Here is a 22,739-nt window from a genome sequence, read left to right on the forward strand (position 1 = left end):
CGATCTCCACACTTTTAAAACCGAATGAATATTCTATGTATTATAATCTATATATCTACTAATTTTACTAAATCCTCTAAGTAGTAATCACGACTTCTACCTTTATCATCCAAGTTTCTTACTGCCTTACACAACTCTATTAAATATTCTGAATTCTTACCACTTTCACCACTGCTGGTTTTAATCTTTTCCCCAGTTTTTTGTATATCTTCTGGTCCGATAAATGAGGCATTGTCTATAGTTCCAATGTAAATTAATGATTCAATGATATAGTCTCCATTCTTATTTTTAGGTGTCTTCTGCATTACTTTATTTGCATTCTCCGAGTCATCACATACGTTTAATACGTGAAATGGCACCTTGTGCGTGGTATATCCGTCTTTCTCTCTGATATCCAAATACTCCTTCACTTTCGCAACATCCTCTGGACCAACATAATAGGCACATCCCCATACTTTCAAGTCATCCTCCTCAAGTTTGCTTATCTTATGTGTAATATCACGGATGTCTTCCTCGCCTAAATCTGTGCTAGAATTGGTCCTAGATAACAAATCCGTTTCTTGATCCTTACCACGGACCTCGTACATGTGTAAATCATTATGAAATTTACTATTCCTCTTCAAATCTTCCAATGACACCAATGTCACCACCCTTCCTGGTGCTTCGGGTGTGCCCCGGTGATCCGATGAGCTTTGCCAGAATCTCCGGATAAATCCTTTCAAATATCCACTCACCTTAAACTGATAATAAGGAAGCGGTTTAAAAATGAGCGATCCGTATCCTATTACCCACATACCTTCCTCTGAAGGTTTCTGTATCTCATCATTCGTCATATTGCTGATTATATCGTCGAACTATATTGCCTGTAATTCTTTCTCCAGTGAAAAAGAGTCTTCCATACATATTCGCGCACATAACCGGTACTTTTAGATTCCAGCCTAAAAGGTTAACTATATACAACTAAAATCCGCTACAAGTATGTATGATTTGTGTGCCTCATAACGAATAGCACTTCACGTTACAAGGTGTTACATATGATCAAGATTTTCAGTTTCATTTGGATTCTTTTAAAAATTAAAATACAATACGAAAAAAAAAAACAATCTTGGCAGAATTTTTGTGTCATTTTTGATGGAAGACGTTATCTTTGCACTAACTGATGCTCTTATATATTATTCTTTATTGAAATTCCAATTTTTATATCTCATAAATATAGCGTGGAAATTGAGAAGATAGCATAAACATGCCTTGGTCTCAGCTAGAGGTATGTCATTTTAGAATAAGATAGCAAGATTTGGTGGAAAATAAGAGGATTTTTCCGTCGGATGAGATAGTTTACAAGTGGGTTTAATACTAACAATTTTCTAGCTAGAGAAAGCACATATTGCTTATGCTTGCATTGGTATATTTTCAACCATTTTTTCATTGGTATCTTTATTTGTTAAAGAGAGATTGTATATTGGAGAAGCAACGGTTGCTACCATAGCAGGTTTAATCTTGGGACCGCACTGTCTAGGATGGTTTGAACCGGTGACATGGGGGAACAGTGACCATATGACATTAGAAATATGTCGAATAGTGTTGTGTATTCAAATTGTTGCAGTGGCAGTAGAATTGCCGAGGAAATATATGAAGAAGCATTGGTTATCGGTTGCGATATTTTTATTGCCAGTGATGACTTGCGGATGGCTTGTTGTTGGATTATTTATTTGGGTATTAATACCGCATTTTAACTTTAGTTCTGCATTATTGGTTAGCGCCTGTGTGACTGCTACCGATCCAGTGTTGGCAGCAGCCGTTGTTGGTAAGGGTAAATTTGCCGAAAGAGTTCCTGGTCATTTAAGAAATGTTTTATCGGCAGAATCTGGCTGTAATGACGGTATGGCATTTCCATTCATTTTTTTATCATTGAATATCATTCTTCATCCCGGAAATGCTGGTGAAATTGTCAAGGATTGGTTTTTGCTTACCATTTTATGGGAGTGTTTCTTCGGGGTAGCATTGGGTGTCATCTTAGGACTAGCTATGCGATATGCTGTGGCATTGGCAGAAAAAAGAAGTTTAATTGATAGAGAATCTTTTTTGGCGATCTTTGTCTTCTTAGCATTTAATTCAGCTGGTATTGGTTCGATGCTAGGTGTTGATGATTTATTGGTTTCATTTGCTGCTGGTACTGCGTTTGGCTGGAACGGAGACTTTGCGAAAAAAACTGAAGAATCTCATGTTTCGACTGTGATTGATTTACTATTGAATTTATCATTCTTCGTTTATTTTGGTGCTATTGTTCCTTGGCCAGATTTCAATAATGCTGAGATTGGTTTGAATGTTTGGAGATTAATCATTTTAGCATTAGTGATCATTTTCTTGAGACGTATGCCAGCTGTTCTTCTTTTAAAGCCATTTACTCCTGATGTTAAAAGTTGGAGAGAAGCGTTATTTTGTGGTCATTTTGGACCAATTGGGGTAGGTGCTATTTTTGCAGCAATCTTAGCTCGTAAGGATTTAGAAGCTCATTTCACAAGTGAGGAAACTCCTTTAGCGCATTTACGGGATAAGAGCTTTCCACATTACCAATTACTTGTATGTATTTGGCCAATTGTTTGCTTTATTGTTATTACTTCAATTGTAGTGCATGGATCATCTGTGGCCGTTTTAACTTTAGGAAAACGACTTAATAGAATGGCAATCACCATGTCTTTTACGACTACTAATACCCAAGATCAAGGGCCATCTTGGATGTCCCGTTTACAGAAATTGGACAAAGCATCCACTTCGTTTTCTTTGCATAGAATAGATACCCAAGCACCATCTACTGAAAAAGATGATAAATTACCACAATCTAACACTATAGAAACTAGTGGTATTAAGGTCAGACCAGCCGGTGGTGCAAAAAGAAGAAAACATAAAAAGAAGAGAGACACTAGATCAAGACTAAAGAAATCGCTTTCAAGGGCTTCTACTAACGATAGTGAAGCTAACGAGAACTTAACTCCACAAAGACATAGGCCTCAAGCAGAATTCTTGCAATTAGGTAGAACCCCCTCAACAGCCGTCAGAACACCATCTGATGAAGAGTCGGAACCTGAGTCAGCTGTTGGTGTTGATAATTCTAAGGATGATTTTGATGACAGCCCAGGCTCTTCAAATTCTATAGAGGTAGTTGCAAATGAAGATCAAGGTAGGATGGTTTTTGCTATTCCTCCCTATGGCACAAAAGAGAATTCTGAGGAAGACGCAGGTCAAAATGATGGTAAGGTCGCATTTGCGAGAGACGCAAAGGAAGGTCGTAAAAGCATACCGTCAACTGTATTTCAAGAAGGTGAAAAAATTATTATTGAAGATCAGACGGGTGAGGTTATTGAAACTTTACCTATTAGATCTTTGCCAAGCCAACCTGAAGATGATATGAGTATCCATTCTATGGGTTCCTTACGTCGTCATTTATCACAATATTCTGAAGCTGAAAGTGAAAGGGCTTCTACTGAAACTTCATTGAATACAAACGAAAAACCAAACTCACCTCTTGGAAAATTGTCAAGATCTTCAACCCTCAGTCTCAAACGTAAAGGAAAGAAAAAGGGCTTTTATAAGAAAAATGACCCAAAGCATCGTAAAGTATTTGCTCATCAAGTTGATGATTTCATCGTCATTGAGAATGCTGATGGTGATATTATCAGAAGGTATAAGGTGAATCGTCATTCCACGAGAAGAAGCAGATCTAACACTAGTAATTCGATGGTTGGTAAAGCATTAAATTTCGTTGGAATAAAGAAAAGCACCCCAAAAAATGATGTGAACGCAAATGATTTAGAGAAGAACGATATTGCTAATGTTTTAATCCCTGAACATGATGATACGGATAATCCAAATCATCCATTAAAAGACCCTAAGTTTGAAAATGCAATTGAATCCAAATTAACCAAAATTTTGTTGAATGAAAGAAATCAAAGCACAAATCTTTTGAATATTAACAATAAACCTGCGACTGTGCCGGAGGGTTCAGAAAGAGATATATCTGATGATTATGATTCATCCAGTGGATCTGAAGAGACTGATGACGAAGATGTAAATTTGGAAGAAACTGACATTGAGAAGAAAAGGAGATTGGCAGCTTTGGGTGAAATGCCGACTGATAGACGAGAAGAGGATGAAGAGGACTAAATATACTAAGATGCTGGTACAATAATCCAGAATTTCAAGATTCGATACTGTTTTTATTATTTGATGTATTATTTTAGGTTTAAGCAACTTTTATATAGTAAAGTTACATATTTTAATCGTACAAGACTATCTTTTTTCCACGGAATATAAACTAAATACAGTATAAATTAATGGGCAGCCTTAGGAGCATTGTTCAATTCCAGCAATGATTTTTCAATCGATTCAACACCCTTTAATAAGTCTGTTTCAGATATGATTAAAGGTGGTGCCAATCTAATTATATGGTCATGTGTAGGCTTAGCCAAAACACCGTGGTCTTTCATCAATAAACAGAGATCCCAAGCAGTTCTACCATTGGTTTTGGAATCATCAATTACTATCGCACATAATAACCCTTTACCTCTGACTTCTGAAATGACGCCATTCGATTTAGCCTTTAATTCTTCTAACTTAGAACGTAATAACTCACCTAATTTTTCGGATCTGTCAACCAAATTCTCGTCCTTAACAACCTGCAAAGCTGCAGTGGCAACCCTACATGCCAAAGGGTTACCACCATATGTTGAACCGTGCGAACCTGGTTCTAAGCACAACATAATTTTCTTGGAGGACAAAACAGCAGACACTGGATAAACACCACCAGAGATTGCCTTACCTAACAAAACTACATCTGGCTTAACATTAGCAGAATGCTCGTAACACAACATCTTCCCTGTTCTAGCAACACCAGTTTGAATTTCATCGCAAATTAACAAAACGTTGTGCTTCTTACATAAAGCTTGTACTTTTGTTAAATAATCTTCTGGAGGAACTACAATACCTGCCTCCCCTTGGATTGGTTCCAATAAAATTGCTGCAATCTTATCTCCAGCATTATTGAAAGCCTTCTCAACATCTTCGATTTCCCCATATCTCAACAAGGTTCCCTTTGGTTCACCAGGAATTTGAGGACCTACTCCGCGTAAATATGGACCAAACTTGGAGGTAGCTTCTGGATCAGTTGACATGGAAATAACCCCCAATGTTCTGCCGTGGAAATTGTTGACAGCCGATAAAATAATAGCTTCGTCCTCGGGAATACCCTTCTCAACGTAACCCCATCTTCTAGCTAATTTCAAACCAGTTTCAACAGCTTCAGCCCCAGTGTTCATTGGCAAAACCATTTCGTAGTCGAAATATTCGGTAATGTATTTGGCAAACACCCCAAACACGTCCGCGGAAAATGCTCTAGAGCATAATGTCAACTTCGAAGCCTGGTCGACCAATGCTTCAATAATCTTAGGGTGACAGTGACCTTGGTTTACTGCCGAGTATGCAGACAAGAAGTCAAGATATTCCTTTCCTTCTGGATCCCAAACATGCGCACCCTTAGCCTTCGTGAAAACTACGGGTAATGGGTGATAATTGTGTGCTGAGTAATCGTTTTCGTACTTGATAGCAACTTCTGATGATACGTTAAAGTTTGTCATTTTTATTCTATTTATTCTCTTATTGACTTAATATAATTGATTTTATTAAAATACATGCTGAAGTGCCCAGTTTATATATATATGGCCGTTTCGGTTTGAATTGCCCATTATACTTGGGGCCCCTCCAATCGGTTTTGACTTCACTTTCGGGAATCTTAAGCATTTTTGGTGAGAAATGGTCCTCCATCTATTCATTCAAAAATAGTATCTAACCGCGAAGGAACGAAATGTTAGAAACTGGGCAGGTACTTCCTAAATGAGAATAATTAGAAATAGATAATGTGCGTGTATATACCGCTAATATAGGCAACTTTCGTACAAGAGGGTTTTAAAATCATGAACTAATATAGTGTTAGAAGAGACAAAATATCACTTTAGGATAGTGCATCTAACATAAAAAGGAAGTAAAATGGAGACAGAGAATTTTAAGAGAGTAGCAAATCAAGGTATTCAACCACAGCATGAGAATAGCGATATTGCTTCTTTATCGACGCTAGGGATGAGAATAAGGAAGTCGGTTGCAGATGGCTATAATGTACCATCCAACAACTATAATGGATATAATGCATACGATAGGATGGGATATTCTAATCGTGGGGAATATAATAGAGTCGAACCTAAGGCTATTGGAATATTTGGGGGAAATCAGAATGAAAGCAATATAGATTTTGAACCGGCTAGAGTGCCCTTACCTACACATATGAGTCAGCCACCTGCATTAACTAATGCTGGATCAACCATCGGAACTTGTTCGAACTTGTCAGAATGGGAAAACAATTATGCAAACCATTCGCCAGCTATCACCACGTTGGGGGTCTTTGACCAAAGTTCTAAGGGTAAGAGAAAGTTTGATGATATTGATGAGAATTCAGCTTCATACGGCAACAGTGCTGTAATCGGATCTGGTGATGTTTCAGGTAGTGCAAACTATGATATGGGCACGGAATATTACCGGGCAAAATATGGCGAATTAAAATTCGACGAAGACTTTTAAAGCCAGAGTGCATCGTATTCAGTTCGTTTTGTAAATTAAGTTGAATAAGGCTATTTAAGCATAATTATATGTTCATTGATAACGCAGAGATTGCAAGTGATCGTATCGAAGTGATTATTGTATAGTCTCCTAAAGGTTCTCATGCTTAGAAGCTTAAGACTTTAGGATATGTTCAATTGCAAGTAAAATTAGTAAGTGACTATAATCAGCTTGCTTTATTTAGAGTATTATATCTTATATGGTAATATATCCTTAGCAGTGCCTTAATCTCTAAGAGTTATACTATTTTTGTATATGCAGGATGTTCTATCCAGCTGATCTAGAGTAAAATTTGTATCTTACAGAATAGCAAAAGGACTGTTTTATTCTTTACCAATAAATATATTTAAAGCCATTTAAAAGTAGGATTATCTTAAGAGATATTATTTGAGGGAGATATAATTATGGGAACAAAGGTTATTGTTTGGTGAAAATGATGCTTAATAATATAGGATACCACATTCTACTACCCTTTAGAAATCTCACAACTCAAGCAAGATTCCTCCAAATAATTCGGCTTTTCACTTGTGTTGCTACATTATCATTAATCATTGCTGCATTAATTGGCTCCCTTGCCAGCAGAAACATTTATATTGCTAGGATTAATTGTGCTCGTTTGGATGTTGCTAATGGTTTATATAACACTTTGAGAAACTCCGTGTCTTTATCCTCAAATATCCTTGGTGATGGGGAGGATAGTGTACTACCTGTTGATTCATCTCTAACTAACTCTGAAATATCAGTGTTAACCTCGTACGCAGAAAGTCAGGTTGCTAATGCGCCACAATACATTGTTACCTCCTTATGGAGCTGGTGCTATGGAAACTACAATATCACGCAACACGTAGACAAACATGGTGTTACTCATATAGAAAAGCATAACGATGTCCTTACCTGCTCGAAGTCTACGAAGAGGTATATTTTTGATTATAAAGAAGAATTAGAGTCGATAGGTTTAGAGAGTATTTTAGCATATGCATACCAGTCTTCAGATTTGGACGATAAAAAATACGAAAAGACGATAGCCAGAAGAAATAGTAAGTACAAATTACTTCCATCAGGCTTAATATTTGCAGCTAGTTCCCAGCTAGTTGTGTTGATATTTGGTTATGTATTGTACAGCAATAGGGGACCAGAAAAAGACCTTAACAAGTTCCCAGTCTTTGTCATGAATATTATAGCTTTGATATCAGTGGCATCATTTTTAAGTTTAGCTATTTCTGGTGGCCTTATTACTAATTTATTGATACAAGTTAGGGATGAAATTCTGTCTAACTTGGGAGATTATGGGATTGCATTACATTTTGGCACTATTTGGTTTCTGTTACTATGGTTGTCTTTTATCTTTTCATTGCTTTCAGCTATTTCTTGGGCTTTCCCTCTATGGTGTGCCAATCCACCGGATTTTGATGAAGATGAATATTATGATCAAATTCGCTATAGATCAGACAAAACTGACAATGAGGAAGCAGGAATGTCTGAATTGAATGGTCTTAGGCGTAATCAAAGTACTTCAAGTAAGCTTAACAGATTCCAAAAGACAGGTGCTAATGTATCTAGTGGCGTTCAGGATTTTGACACAAAGAATAATAATGTTGTTGAGGAAACAGACTTTTCTGATAATGAAGAATACGCGTATGACACTGATTATGTCTATAATGATGCGAATAATAGAAAATACGATGCGTATGGTGCGCAGAACGAAGACGAGTTAAGAAAGCTTGGAGAAACATTATCAAGAAAAATGTCTGTCCGCCGTTTAAACAGAAAGCTTTCTAGGAAAAGTCGTAAGTCATACCTCCCGGATGAAAATTATCCAGCATTTGAAGATGAATCAAGAAACTTATTGTATCACGACGTTAATATCAATAACTCACAATATCCTATGACAGAATCGATGGCTCACCATTATAGAGAAGAGACATTTGATGGCTACGTTAATAGTCACAAGCCAACCACGAGTGCTAGCACCATGTCCCTTGGGACATCAAAGAATTTAACTAAGCATATCAATAAATTTAGAGAAGAAAACGACACACCTACCCGGAATTTATCTGATAAATCTAGTGATAGAAGAAAGAATAATAAATCTCATGACTCAAACTTTAGGTCTAATTCTTTACAAGAGAGGCATTTCCAGCATAATACAAGGAACAATCCATTTTTGCAGACTGATAAATATGAATCCTTGCAAAATAAAAGAGATTCTACTGGTGATTCATTTTTGAATTTTGAAGAAATGGAAATCCTAGACAATAACAATTATATAAATAGAATTTAGTCAAGGCTAAGCCAATGTACACACTTCATCAAAAATCGCTTGTAGTTCGGTTTACAAAAACCGTTAGACTGCGAACAATCATTCCTCCACAGAGGATCATCAATATTTACATTCGGAATTTTCTGCGCGCCATTGCATTAAATGTTTATGTTTGTGAGTTCAATCAATTGATGAAAATAATCCTTTATTTCTTACAGCTATAGATGCAAATATGATATACGATAGGTCTCAGGATTCAGAAATTTCTCATTCCAGTTTATTCGACAGTTCTTCTTCTACGTTGGGTATTTCAGAGAAAATTGAGCTACAAGACTTTAACTTACATGATTGTTTACCTGAAGCAGATAATACCGACAAACGTGAGATATCCCTTTCCCCCAGTCTAAGTCTACGAGATTATGAAAACACTGTGAATTCTTCATTAATGGGACAGTTCTCAAACTCAAATGATGGATTTCACCCGGAGGAAGAGGCAATTGGTAGTTTTAGCCTGAGGACTAGAACTAAAAACTTTGCTAAATATGTTTGGAAAATGTTTTTTATTTCAATTTTATTGCAATTATTCTTAACATACTCTTATACAATGTTTGTTCCTCAGTTTTCTCTTCAATTTAGAGATGATTCGCCTGAAGCTAGAAGATTATTGTCAAGTATTTCAGAAGGATTAAAAATGATATCTTACCTCGCTAAGGATTTGAGTGTTACCCTAAACGATAATAACAATATCTTGAATGATATAAACTACATTGACACTATAGACACATTTTCAAACAATTACATTTATAAGTTCAATGCTATCCAATACTGCAGGTATAGCACAGCCAACGCTACTACAGAATGCGTCTCCACCAATGGATTAGATATCTTTACTAGTTTAGTAACAGATATTGGTCTCCAGTTAGGCAATGTATCCAAAGCTGAAGATCCTAGCAAACTTGCCAATTCATTAGTGACTACTTATTCTAATTTAGTTGACTCGCTTGACGAAATGAATAACAGTAAAAAAAACCGCACATTCGCATTAGCAGAAATAGATTTAACTACTATTAAAATTGCTCACAGTCTTAAAAAGTCCCAAAACTATGGGAAAACGATGTCATTATTATCGTCTCCTGTTAATTTCATGCATCCTATAGTATGGATGACACTCGGTTTATCATGTTTCACATTGTCTGGTACAAGTAAATTCTCGACCTTCAATCAAAGAAACTCATTCTGTTATTCTATTATTATAATGGTGTTTTTGGTTATCTGCTTTGGTATCACTTTCTTTAACTGGGCAACCACTGGATGGTACTTCTATCGAATAAGCAGCCAAATGAATAAAGTGAACATTGCTCGATTAAATTTTGGTTCAGGATTCTTTATTCTGACATCGTGCGTTTGTCTCTATGTTGTATTATTGTATCAACTAAGACAAGTATTACGTAGCAAAAACTAGATATATTTTTAGTGAATATTTACCAAAAAAAGGTTGGTATGAACTTTTTTATTGTAGCGCGGCCCAATTTTTTGCGGCAATCGATTGTTCTTGAGGTTGCTTCAAGAGTCAACAATGTATTGAAATCAACTACTGAAAAGTCTCTAGAAAGGAGGTTTTCTATATTAGATCATTAAAAGAATTTATAGTACTATAAAGTAGTTTTTAATTAATTTTTCAATTAATTATTTTTTGTATTTTGCAATGTTTTTCACATTTACCAAAATATGTGAGAAATACAACAAAATTAGTTAAATATTACTATCAGGATTATGTTATGTTTTCTACAATTTCCTCTAATCTTTAAAAATACTTAACATGTTATTCATTTATTTTATTTTCATATATGAAGATTACCATTATATAATTAAGAGGACTCAAAGACTGTCTTGAAAGCCTGTTCGAAATCTTCAATAATGTCATCAATAAATTCTGTACCTACAGAAACTCTAATTAAATCCTTCGAAACACCAGAAGCAATCTTTTCTTCATCACTTAATTGTTGATGTGTAGTGTAGTATGGTGCAATGATCAATGTCTTGGAATCACCGACATTGGCCAAGTTAGAAGCAACTTTCAAATTATCAACAAATTTTGGACTTGCTTCTTGGAATGGATCTTCTTTATTTTCACCTAAATCTTTAACACCAAATGATAAAGCACCACCATAAATATCTTTATTATTCAAGTATTTCTTACTTCTTTCATGGTACTCGTGTGATGGTAACCCTAAGTAAGAAACCCATTCAACGTAAGGTGATTTTTCAAGGTACTGAGCTAATTTCAAAGCGTTGTATGATTGTCTTTCGACACGTAATGACAAAGTTTCTAAACCTTGTAATAATAAGAATGAACCAAATGGATTTAAAGCTGGACCCAAATCTCTTAACAATTCGATTCTAACATGGCCAATAAAAGCAGCCTTTCCTAAAGCGTCATTTAAGACCAAGCCATGGTATCCCTCGGATGGCTTAGAAAATTGAGGGAATCTTTCTGGGTGTTTTTCCCATGGGAAGTTACCAGAATCTATGATAACACCGGCGATGGTGGTACCGTGTCCTCCAATCCATTTAGTAGCAGAGTGGACGACAATATCTGCACCGTGGTCAATTGGGTTAACCAAATAACCACCAGCACCAAAAGTATTGTCAACAACAACTGGAATACCGTGATCATGAGCTAACTTACTAATTGCTTCAAAATCTGGAACATTGTACTTTGGGTTTCCAATTGTTTCTATGTAGATAGCTTTGGTCTTTTCATCAATAAGCTTAGCAAAGTCTTCAACCTTGTCTCCATTAACGAATTTAGCTTCAATTCCTAATCTTTTGAACGCAACCTTGAATTGATTGTAAGTACCACCATATAAGAAAGATGTAGAAATGAAATTATCGCCTGAATGAGCAAGACCTGCAATAGCCAAGAATTGTGCAGATTGACCGGAAGAAGTAGCAACTGCACCAACACCATGTTCCAAAGCTGCCATTCTCTGTTCAAAGACATCGTTAGTTGGGTTCATAATACGCGAGTAAATGTAACCGGGGGTTTCTAAACCGAATAATTGAGCACCATGCTTAGAATCATCAAAGACGTATGATGTAGTAGCATAGATTGGTGGTGCTCTAGGCTTGTGAGGTTTCTCAACTGGTTGTCCAGCGTGCAATTGAAGTGTATCAAAATGTGAAGGCATTTTATATTAATTATTTCTTTCGTTTCCAAGCTCAGAATTTTAAAGCTAAAACCTTATATGTTAATGTATTTATACCCTTTAATTATGACAACATAACTCCGATTATTATATTATTCGATTAATGTTGCAATTTATGTGAATAACACGTGATAATTTTTATTTGACGTATAAAGGTTTGATAGACAGTTTATAACAGTTGTATATGGTTCGAGTGTTGACTAGTTGGCCAATATTTTCACCTAGGGGCATAGAAGATAATAATTTATATGTATACATAGGGTGGACTAAATTCATGTATGGACTGATACAAATATTTCAACGCACTTTTATTCTAGTGTTCGAGTACACAATTAGAACAATAGCTAACGAGATTTATGGCCAAAGAGTATAAGCAGTGTAAAGGGATTACGTCCAAAGGCATACAATGCAAAATAAATGCTCCTGAAGGATACTGCCATTATCATATAGCACAACGAGACAAAAAAACCAAAATAAATGCTAGTCCAATAAAGGTTCGATCAATCAATGGAAATGGAAGAGAAATACAGGGGAATACAATACCACGAGGTACAAGCCCCACTAAACAGACGGAGAAAAATGGCTACATTTATGTCTACACATTAACTCGATTATTGAGTAATAATGACAAGGATTGGTCTCTTAAAGTTAGAAATTTGCCCAATGTTTCCAGTAAACATAGAGATACATGGATTCCTTTTAAGTCCGAAAAATCCCCATATATGTTAATCAAAGTGGGTATGACGACACAAACCGTACAGCGTAGATTGAGACAATGGCAAGACAAATGCCACCATGATTTGACGTGCTTGCATCCACATAAAAAGATCGAATCGTCAAGTAAAATTGATCTGATAATCTATAGATTTAGAGGGTTGTCTATAAAGAAACAACCAGTGAAATTCCGAACATACAGAGAGGAGCAATCTGGATTTCAATGTCCACGAGGCGTTAATGTAGCCGAGTCTGAGATCCATAGAATGCTTATAACAAAGTATGGAAGTGGAGATGTTTATTGCACTGGATGTAAAGGAGTTTCACCCGTTGAAGACAGTTCAAAATGGAAGTTGTTTAATCATAAGCTGCATTCGAACGATCCGTTTCGAGATGGATACAATATACATGTTGAATGGTTTTTAATACCTAAGAAAGATCTTGAGAGAGTATATCAGTTAATCGATACAATATGCTCTAAATACTACAACTGATTCGTAAATAAAAACTTTTATTTTAGAATAATACACTAACAACTAACTATTTTCGAAGTAACAACTCAAATGTAAAAAAGATACCACGAAATGGATCTAAGTGTTCATATAAGTAGATGGATCAACACCTTCTTCTGGGAACTCGGTAATTTTAACATCGAATCTAGATTGAATTTTTTCTAAGACTTCTTCATCATCCTTGGTTGAAACCAAAGAAACAGCTAAACCCTTAGTACCAAATCTACCAGCTCTACCAACTCTGTGTAAGTATTGATCGGCTTCGTTTGGTAAATCGTAGTTAATGGCTAAATTGATTCTTTCGATATCAATACCTCTACCAAAGACATCAGTAGAAACACAAATACGCTTGTTGAATTCCTTGAAAGACTTGTATCTTTCAATTCTTTCCTCTTGTGGCAAACCAGAATGAACTGCAATCGATGGGAAATTAGAAGAGCATAATAATTTATTCAATTCATTAGCTCTTTGGGTGGATCTGACAAAAATAATAACCTGGTTGAATTCTAAAGAATCTAACAAATCAGATAACTTTCTATTCTTTTCCTTCTCATCTAACTTAATATAGTATTGTTGCAAACCGTGTAAAGTCAACTTAGCTTCATCATCAACATAAATCTCCAATGGGTTTTGCATAAATTTCTTACAAACTGGACGGATATCTTGAGATAAAGTAGCAGAAAACATCATAACTTGCTTTTGGTGAGGAGTGTTACGGAAAATGTCTTGTACATCTCTTCTCATGTCAATAGCTTCCAAAACTTTGTCACATTCATCAATAACAAAAGACTTGATGTTGTTTAAACGAATAGACTTTTCGGTAACTAAGGCATGTAATCTACCTGGAGTTGCAACAACAATATGAGGACAAGTATCTTTGTTCTTCAATTTTTCTAAATCTCTGGTAATTGGGGTACCACCATAGAAAACTTCAGTCTTGACGTCTGGCATATATTTGGAAAAACGAGAATATTCGTTACGGATTTGGTAAGCTAATTCTCTAGTATGACAAATAACCAAAGTAGAGATTTCACCTGGAACTGGGTCTAATTGCTGTAAGGTGGATAAAACAAAAACAGCAGTCTTACCTAAACCCGACTTAGCTTGACATAAAACGTCAGTACCTAAAATAGATTGTGGGATACAAACTTGTTGAACTATAATAAAAATTTGTTAGTTTAAATGCTTAAGTATTCAAAGAATTTGAAAAGGAATGATGAAGCTAGACATGCAACGTTAAATTGGTTCTTCTTTGACCAAATATGAATAGTACACAAATGCTCTAATTACGCATTCTATCACTATCCACATATATATTACTTTCTTTCGGCATCTTACTATGGGACCTAATTTAGTTATCTCACTGCTAGTTCAAAAGACTAATCAGTCAACTTTTAGTTATATCATCCTTATCGAATACACGATAATGATGCTAATGCTAGGGATCCGATACGAGTCTATACGACTTCATTCGATCATATTCGGCGATAATAATTGCCCCCGAATCTAATGCATTACAATAGTAAAGAAGAATGCAATTTAACGAAAATGTCAAGGATATCACGCCAGTCTTTTCTTTATTTTCATGAAATCAATTACGAACCTTCTGAAGGATGTTCGAAACCACAGTCTCCAATGGCTCTCAATAATTCTGGCTTCAACAAGAAATCTCTGAAACCAGTAGCATGAATACCAACATAAGAACCCTTTTTATCAGCTTCTTTGTCGTTGGCGCCTTCACCAGCAGCAGCATTTGGTGCTGTAGTGGATGGAACGGCGATTTCTTCAGAATCGGAGTAGTCTAATAACTCTTCTTGTCCTTCGTGTGACATTATTTAGATTGATTTATTGATATATTAGTATCAATTAAACGTAACCGCTAGTGGTGGTAATTGTTAATTTGTTCAATTGTTGACTTTTGCTGGCAGATTTGACGTGTACTAATCATTTATATATTTCGGTAATTACACTAATGATTTCATCGATACAACCTGGGACTATTTAACAGTACTAACTGACGAATTTGCACGAATAGTAGAACAGCCGTACATATACAAAACATAATCCAGAATGTTAAGACTCACTTTTGGCAAGATCCGTAGTATTTCCATAAAAAGCACTCCAATTTCAAGGAACATAGCGTCTAGACACATTGCAGCTGCTAAAAGACCTATTGCATATCAAAGAACATATGCATCATCTTCCAAGTCAGATGAAGTACTGGAAGAAGCTGAAAGAGTTAGTAACGTTATCAACGTATTCAGAGAAAATCCTGAAATCAGATCATTATTGGATGACTTTCAAAATTTATTGGCTGAAAAAGGTCTTCAACCAGATGGCAAACAGCCATCAATGTTTCAAATGATGAAAATTTTGGCTGATAAAGATGTTAAAGCATCATTGTTGAAGCTTAAAGAGGCGTTAGATGGGGCTAATATACAGCTCACACAAGAGGATCTTAATGCATTCATGAATCTTTATGGATTGAAGAAATAACTACGGAAACAGATATAGATTTTATAGTATATCCGTATATATTAAATTATTGAGGCAATTATTTGGACGGGACTATTTCTTTTTAGCAAAGGAGGCGGAAATATTAGCAGCTTCTTCGACTGCTCTCGCAATACCTCCTCTAACACCAGCATCTTCCATTTTTAATAAACCACCAATTGTAGTTCCACCAGGTGTACAGATTTTACTTTTTAAAGCGGCAGGATGTTCACCAGTTTCTAAGACCATCTTTGCGGTACCTTCCATAACTTTTGCGGCGGATTCCTTGGCCACAGCATATGGAAGCCCCATTCTAATACCGCCATCAACTAATGCTTCCATCATTAACAAGCAAAAAGCAGGACCTGATCCAACCAATGCTGTTGCAGCATCCATATTTTTTTCTGGTAATTTCATGGCTTTGCCAACTGGATCAATCAATTTCATGACCAAATCAGAATATTTAGGCTCGGCTTCGGCTGAGAATGAAACAACTGCCATACCACATCCAAACTGAGCTGGAGTATTAGTCATAACCTTGGCTACATATGGTGACATAATACTTAATTCTTCAATAGTAGTTCCGGCTAATAACGAAATAATTAATTGATCACCACTTAATGAGTCTTTGACTTGTTCGTATACATCCTTGAACATAAATGGTTTACACCCCAAAATCACAATATCTGCCTTTGCAACTGCTTTGTTGTTCGACTCTGAACCAAACGATGTTTCTATCAAGTCACTGTCTAATTTTGATTTCAATTCAGACGACAGTTTTTCTGAATTGGTACAGCAGATAATCTTTGATGGGTATGGTTCAAACTTAGCTTTAATGATGGCTGAAGTGACAGCAGTACCCATGACACCACATCCTAAGACAGTAATTGTATAATCTTTCATTTCGACTTATCAATTGTTCTAAAATTGAATAATTTAGGGACTTATAATTTTCACTTTATAGTCAATAAATTCGTAATTCTCATATTTCGATAATCGCTTGCAAATTCCGTTTACGTCTTACAAGTACTAGAATTTTTATATGAAAAATACTTTGACTAAACACTACAACACTATAATTACACCAATTACTACTGCTAAATTGCCAACCCTGTTGATATGAACCCCTTATTAGGCTTTTGAATGATTTATTGAAGAATATTTCAATAGGCTGTAACAAGGGCACACAACGCATTCAGTACGCATTCACCGAATTCTTGAACTGGCGAAATGAAGATAATTCAATGTAGGTACTTTATTTCTTCCAAGGTAGCTTAGTTTGGTAATTTGTTTATTCAAATACACATATCAGGTACTATATAAGCTATATATTAGAGCTACATTATTATTATAATCCTGGGGTTGAAGTTGCAGGATATAATCGAATCAAAAATTATTCATTGCTTTATCAGATTACAGTGCGATTACCGATATCATAAGACTGTTTCAACTTTTCATAAGGTTTGAAGTGGTACTATTAGTATTGACTAATTGTTGAAAGAGAACCGTGTCTCTAATAAAGAGAAGGTAAGTTAATATTTTCTGTAAAAAAATTCAGATTTTGCTTAAAAATTTTAAATTATTTTATTGCAATGACATTTAATAAGGATTTGCTCGTACCATGTCCAGTCGTAACTCCTAGTATGGAGGAGTTTTCGGATCCCATTAAGTACTTATCCAGCGAAGAGGTTGCAAAATTAGGGTCTGAGTATGGGATAATTAAAGTGATACCTCCAAAAGGGTGGAAGCCAACATTTCTGATTTCGCCAGAGTTCAGATTTCACACCAGATTACAAAAGCTTAGTGATCTTGGACTTACTACTAGAAGCAGAAAGTTCTTTATTGATAATATTAATCGATTTATGAAGATGAGTAGGAAAAGACAACTAAAATTATATTTTAGGGTGGGACTAAATGACGCAAAAGAATTCAGCCCAACAAGACTCAAAGTTTACTATTACGATCTACATGTAATGGTTGAGAAGATGGGTGGGTATGACAATATGAATGAAGATAAATGGGCGCAAATAAATGACCATTTTGGAATAAAAAAGGATTCTACCTATATTGAAGACGAATATTCAATTAATTTAAGATCTTATGCTAACTTTCTTTCATACAACCAAAAGAACTATGATTTCCCAGAGAGTGATTCTGAAGACGATTACGATAACTGCTTGATTTGTGGAAAGCATGACAACCCATCGCAAACTTTACTATGCGATAATTGTGATAATCCGTTCCATTTGTCTTGTCTTGAGCCTCCATTAGAATCTGTACCTGCTGGTAGTTGGTATTGCGACAAATGCCTTATTGGAACCGGAGAATATGGCTTTGAGGAGCAGGTAGATTTGAAGTATTCAATACCCGAATTTTATAAATTGTGCAGTGACTTCGAACGAAAATTCGAGAATGAGTATAATAATGGCGAGCCATTATCAGTAGATAAGATAGAGAAAAAATTTTGGGAGTTTATAGATGTGGAAAAATCAGACTTAGAAGTGAGATACGGTGCAGATATACATAACTTAAAACCTGGACAAATCAGTGGGTTTCCAATGGCCAATACACCAGGCTTATCTCCTGAGGATCCAGAAACTAGGTATTACATGAATCATCCTTGGAACTTAACCAAACTACCTTTTGCGGAAGGATCATTATTGAATTATATAAATACGTCAATATCTGGAATGACAGTCCCATGGATATATATTGGTTCTTTACTTTCTACATTCTGCTGGCATGTGGAAGATCACTATACTTTGTCTGCTAATTACTGTCATTTGGGAGCAACAAAAAAATGGTACGGGATCCCTTCTTATGATGCTGATAAGTTTGAGAAACTAATGAAAGATTCAGCTCCTGATTTGTTTCAAAAACAGCCTGATTTGTTGCATCAGTTAGTGACGCTATTGTCACCAATGACGCTAGTTAAAAACGGAATAAAGTGTGTTTATGCTGATCAGCGCCCCAACGAATTTGTGATAACATACCCGAGGGTGTATCATGCGGGCTTCAATTGCGGCTTCAACTTTAACGAAGCGGTGAATTTTACAATGAACTTTTGGCTTGGGTTTGGAGAGAAGTCGATCAGCGACTACAGGCTTATTAAAAAGGAAAATGTGTTTAATCATTATCAATTAGTGGAAAACATATTAAAAAAGATCAACGCACAAAACCACATAGACCATGCAACTCTTAGATTGGCTGAGGCCAGTTTGAAATGCTTAAAAGATTTTGTTCAGTCACAGTCGAAGTATCTCAGCATGATTGATACCAATAAGTTTGAAATCAAAATCGAACCCAAATTGTTCAAGCAGCGGAAATTCGAGGATGAGCAGAACGGCACCTTTGCACCTACATCCGAACAGGAAGATGAAGAAGATTTATGTGATATTTGCAGGACTCATATATCTTTCCAATATTGCATCATCAACAATAAGAGCCGCAAATTATTCTCGACGCATGCGATCACCGGCGAGTCGCTTGCTGCTCCCTACACCGCTCCAGATACCCCCCTGATTAAACAGGAACAGCCAGATTACCCCAAGATTTCTATACACCAGCTTCTCACTCCCGAATCATCACCCCACGAGCTTCTGGTACCCCAGACTATCCCCAAACCGGTAAACCGTATGTCTGACTCATCATCGGCTACTAAACTTTTGGCCCTTACCGACCCATCTACCACAGACTCGCTGCAAAAGCTCAGTGAAGAACAGGAGTTCCAAAAACTCATTCATGCAGCAAAACGTTCGTCCTCTCCAGACACCAAGACTACCTCCAAGAGACGCAAATCCTCGCGAATCGAGACGCTCTCCAAAAAAGCCCACACCATATCCTTCACCGCTCGTACCTCTCGTGATCCGCGTCGCGGCAAAATGGCTGCTGTTCAAAACAACTCCCATTTCAAGCACCTCAACGACAAGCCCCAGATACGACTTTGTCTCGCTTGTCTTGTATCGTCGTGTCCCAAGTCCATACCATCCATCCCTCCGGGTTCAATATTGTTGTACGAGGTGTCTCCATCTACTATGGAACAATTCATAACCGAAACGTCCCACGAAATAGCTATTCTCTCTACCAACGTATAGTCTGTTCAATACATATTTTGCAGTAAATCCAAACTTAGAACGGTTCCGGCAATTCTACATCCGACTGCATACAGTCCAAAACGAATTTGAACCGGGTAATCCTATTTTTTGCCCAATAAAATTATCGTTTGGATCCGGAGTGCGATCCACTGGCAATACGAGACTTTGATTGGTGGGAGCGGTCGTCGAGGTAAAATGTGTGCCAACCATCGGTGTTACCATATTAATTTGATTTTAATTCTCTGAATCTTTGTTTCTTATTTAAAGAATACTTGAATACGTTTAGTCTTTAAATTACCAAAGTTAATAACGATGGTTTTTCCAAGATTGTTTAACTCTGCTTCACGCAATGCTTTCACTGCTGCTAAGCGTAACTTTGTTTTCAACAGAGGTTTAGCTTCAGCAGCTCCAGTCGCCGGTAAGGTTAGGTATGTAAAATTTTTAAGATGAAAAGTCAATCAATCGGGCGGGTACAGTCAATTCAAGCCATTGGGGAAGAATGAAGAGTATTGAGAGACGAATAGGGCGAATTGACGGTGCCTTTGACCGATTTGATGGTGCAATTGGTATGCACGGACGCGAGAGGAAAGAAGAAGTGGAAATTGATACAACGGGGCGGGTGGAAACCACCAAAAGAAGAGAACATCACTAGTGAGGGATGATGGATCCAATTCGCTGCGTGAGGAATGAATAGAAGTGATGGGTGTAGAGTAGACGGCTAGGGGGCCATATAGGCACCTAGTCGAGCTCGACCAATGAAATTTTTCACTTTTCGCGATCCGGGCCAATAGCATTTTGCACCGTGGTGGAGATTGGCACCACAACATAAATATATTTATGGACGATTATACTAACTGAGTGAATTATAGAGCCGTTATTGGTGCTGTTGTTGATGTCCAATTCGAAGAAGGTAACTTACCAGCTATTCTTAATGCTTTGACCCTTAAGAACGGTGACAATGACTTAGTCTTAGAAGTCGCCCAACATTTAGGTGAAAACACCGTCAGAGCCATTGCTATGGACGGTACTGATGGTTTAGTTAGAGGTGCTCCAGTTAACGATACTGGTGCTCCAATTTCTGTCCCTGTTGGTCGTGAAACCTTAGGTCGTATTATTAACGTTATTGGTGAACCAATTGACGAAAGAGGACCAATCAACACCAAACAAAGAAACCCAATTCACGCTGAACCACCATCATTCGTTGAACAATCCACTGCTGCCGAAGTTTTAGAAACCGGTATTAAGGTTGTCGATTTATTAGCCCCATACGCTAGAGGTGGTAAGATTGGTTTATTCGGTGGTGCCGGTGTCGGTAAGACCGTTTTCATTCAAGAATTGATTAACAACATTGCTAAGGCCCATGGTGGTTTCTCCGTTTTCACCGGTGTTGGTGAACGTACCAGAGAAGGTAACGATTTATACCGTGAAATGAAGGAAACTGGTGTTATTAACCTCGAAGGTGAATCCAAGGTCGCCTTAGTTTTCGGTCAAATGAACGAACCACCAGGAGCTAGAGCTAGAGTTGCTTTAACCGGTTTAACCATTGCCGAATACTTCAGAGATGAAGAAGGTCAAGATGTCTTGTTATTCGTCGATAACATTTTCAGATTCACCCAAGCCGGTTCTGAAGTTTCTGCTTTGTTAGGTCGTATTCCATCTGCTGTCGGTTATCAACCAACCTTAGCCACTGATATGGGTTTATTACAAGAACGTATTACCACCACCAAGAAGGGTTCCGTTACTTCTGTCCAAGCTGTCTACGTCCCAGCTGATGATTTAACCGATCCAGCTCCAGCTACCACCTTCGCGCATTTAGATGCCACCACTGTCTTGTCTAGAGGTATTTCCGAATTAGGTATTTACCCAGCTGTCGATCCATTAGATTCCAAGTCTAGATTGTTAGATATTGCTGTTGTCGGTAAGGAACATTATGACGTCGCTTCCGGTGTCCAACAAACCTTACAAGCTTACAAGTCTTTACAAGATATCATTGCTATTTTAGGTATGGATGAATTATCTGAACAAGATAAATTAACCGTCGAAAGAGCTCGTAAGATCCAAAGATTCTTATCTCAACCATTCGCTGTTGCTGAAGTTTTCACTGGTATCCCAGGTAAATTAGTTAGATTACAAGAAACTGTCAGATCTTTCAAGGAAGTCTTAGACGGTAAGCACGATCACTTACCAGAAAATGCTTTCTATATGGTTGGTGGTATTGAAGATGCCACTGCTAAAGCCGAAAAATTAGCTTCTGAATCTAAATAAGTCTAATTGCTCCTATGAAAGAAAATGATATATGACTTGAAGTTTAATTTATTTTGACATATTATTCAGTTTAGTTTTTGATAAAAATATTACGTTTATTTAGAATTGTAAATGCAAAAATTTATTATATTTTTCTAGTGTAGTAGAGTCCGCTCGTTTTGAAAACAACACGTCGCACCGACAAACCACTCGGAAAGCGGCAAATAAATGAAAGTGATATTTTGATACTTGTATTCTTTCAATCATACTATTCCAGAATACAATGTTTTCCCTAGCAAATGTACGTAGATTACATGTTAATTATTACGGTAGTCAATTATAATAACTTATTATTTGTGGTTCAATAACTAACAATTTAGACATTTTCTTTTCTTGATACTACCAGTATTAACTGGAAATCTGTTATAGTAGGATTTACCGTTGGTCAGTTTTTATTTGAAAATTATTTGGATTACCGCCAATACCAAGTCTTAAAGAGGACAAGTCCTCCAGATACTTTAAAGGCAGAAATTTCACAAGAAACATTTGA

The 22,739-nt window shown here is 36.6% G+C and overlaps 13 protein-coding genes across 13 annotated transcripts; 8 read left to right on the plus strand and 5 right to left on the minus strand.

Moving 5' to 3' along the window:
- Nucleotides 1-47: 47 nt before the first annotated feature.
- Nucleotides 48-833, minus strand: AC631_04691 (gamma-glutamylcyclotransferase; the record flags this gene model as incomplete). Its single annotated transcript, XM_015613520.1, has 1 exon — nt 48-833. One exon carries the CDS (start codon nt 831-833, stop codon nt 48-50), a length of 786 nt encoding a protein of 261 aa, XP_015465636.1.
- A 721-nt stretch (nt 834-1,554) lies between these two features.
- CNH1 (Cnh1p) lies at nt 1,555-4,161 on the plus strand (the record flags this gene model as incomplete). The annotated part of the gene is made up of 1 exon (XM_015613521.1): nt 1,555-4,161. One exon carries the CDS (start codon nt 1,555-1,557, stop codon nt 4,159-4,161), a length of 2,607 nt encoding a protein of 868 aa, XP_015465637.1.
- A 167-nt stretch (nt 4,162-4,328) lies between these two features.
- Nucleotides 4,329-5,630, minus strand: CAR2 (ornithine-oxo-acid transaminase; the record flags this gene model as incomplete). The annotated part of the gene is made up of 1 exon (XM_015613522.1): nt 4,329-5,630. One exon carries the CDS (start codon nt 5,628-5,630, stop codon nt 4,329-4,331), a length of 1,302 nt encoding a protein of 433 aa, XP_015465638.1.
- A 409-nt stretch (nt 5,631-6,039) lies between these two features.
- Nucleotides 6,040-6,624, plus strand: AC631_04694 (uncharacterized protein; the record flags this gene model as incomplete). Its single annotated transcript, XM_015613523.1, has 1 exon — nt 6,040-6,624. The coding sequence occupies one exon, from the start codon at nt 6,040-6,042 to the stop codon at nt 6,622-6,624; it is 585 nt and encodes a 194-aa protein (XP_015465639.1).
- Nucleotides 6,625-7,099: 475 nt separating this feature from the next.
- ECM7 (Ecm7p) lies at nt 7,100-8,944 on the plus strand (the record flags this gene model as incomplete). Its single annotated transcript, XM_015613524.1, has 1 exon — nt 7,100-8,944. The coding sequence occupies one exon, from the start codon at nt 7,100-7,102 to the stop codon at nt 8,942-8,944; it is 1,845 nt and encodes a 614-aa protein (XP_015465640.1).
- Nucleotides 8,945-9,155: 211 nt separating this feature from the next.
- AC631_04696 (uncharacterized protein) lies at nt 9,156-10,385 on the plus strand (the record flags this gene model as incomplete). Its single annotated transcript, XM_015613525.1, has 1 exon — nt 9,156-10,385. The coding sequence occupies one exon, from the start codon at nt 9,156-9,158 to the stop codon at nt 10,383-10,385; it is 1,230 nt and encodes a 409-aa protein (XP_015465641.1).
- A 406-nt stretch (nt 10,386-10,791) lies between these two features.
- Nucleotides 10,792-12,114, minus strand: MET15 (bifunctional cysteine synthase/O-acetylhomoserine aminocarboxypropyltransferase; the record flags this gene model as incomplete). Its single annotated transcript, XM_015613526.1, has 1 exon — nt 10,792-12,114. The coding sequence occupies one exon, from the start codon at nt 12,112-12,114 to the stop codon at nt 10,792-10,794; it is 1,323 nt and encodes a 440-aa protein (XP_015465642.1).
- A 374-nt stretch (nt 12,115-12,488) lies between these two features.
- On the plus strand, nt 12,489-13,340 carry AC631_04698 (uncharacterized protein; the record flags this gene model as incomplete). The annotated part of the gene is made up of 1 exon (XM_015613527.1): nt 12,489-13,340. The coding sequence occupies one exon, from the start codon at nt 12,489-12,491 to the stop codon at nt 13,338-13,340; it is 852 nt and encodes a 283-aa protein (XP_015465643.1).
- Nucleotides 13,341-13,436: 96 nt separating this feature from the next.
- SUB2 (ATP-dependent RNA helicase) lies at nt 13,437-15,190 on the minus strand (the record flags this gene model as incomplete). Its single annotated transcript, XM_015613528.1, has 2 exons — nt 13,437-14,515; nt 14,962-15,190. 2 exons carry the CDS (start codon nt 15,188-15,190, stop codon nt 13,437-13,439), a joined length of 1,308 nt encoding a protein of 435 aa, XP_015465644.1.
- Nucleotides 15,191-15,428: 238 nt separating this feature from the next.
- AC631_04700 (uncharacterized protein) lies at nt 15,429-15,854 on the plus strand (the record flags this gene model as incomplete). The annotated part of the gene is made up of 1 exon (XM_015613529.1): nt 15,429-15,854. One exon carries the CDS (start codon nt 15,429-15,431, stop codon nt 15,852-15,854), a length of 426 nt encoding a protein of 141 aa, XP_015465645.1.
- Nucleotides 15,855-15,926: 72 nt separating this feature from the next.
- PRO3 (pyrroline-5-carboxylate reductase) lies at nt 15,927-16,754 on the minus strand (the record flags this gene model as incomplete). Its single annotated transcript, XM_015613530.1, has 1 exon — nt 15,927-16,754. The coding sequence occupies one exon, from the start codon at nt 16,752-16,754 to the stop codon at nt 15,927-15,929; it is 828 nt and encodes a 275-aa protein (XP_015465646.1).
- A 689-nt stretch (nt 16,755-17,443) lies between these two features.
- AC631_04702 (histone demethylase) lies at nt 17,444-19,945 on the plus strand (the record flags this gene model as incomplete). Its single annotated transcript, XM_015613531.1, has 1 exon — nt 17,444-19,945. One exon carries the CDS (start codon nt 17,444-17,446, stop codon nt 19,943-19,945), a length of 2,502 nt encoding a protein of 833 aa, XP_015465647.1.
- Nucleotides 19,946-20,257: 312 nt separating this feature from the next.
- ATP2 (F1F0 ATP synthase subunit beta) lies at nt 20,258-22,210 on the plus strand (the record flags this gene model as incomplete). The annotated part of the gene is made up of 2 exons (XM_015613532.1): nt 20,258-20,373; nt 20,815-22,210. The coding sequence occupies 2 exons, from the start codon at nt 20,258-20,260 to the stop codon at nt 22,208-22,210; spliced, it is 1,512 nt and encodes a 503-aa protein (XP_015465648.1).
- Between the last annotated feature and the right edge of the window lie 529 nt (nt 22,211-22,739).

Source organism: Debaryomyces fabryi (genome assembly GCF_001447935.2).
Source record: "Debaryomyces fabryi strain CBS 789 chromosome Unknown contig00136, whole genome shotgun sequence".
Classification (NCBI taxonomy): domain Eukaryota; kingdom Fungi; phylum Ascomycota; class Pichiomycetes; order Serinales; family Debaryomycetaceae; genus Debaryomyces; species Debaryomyces fabryi.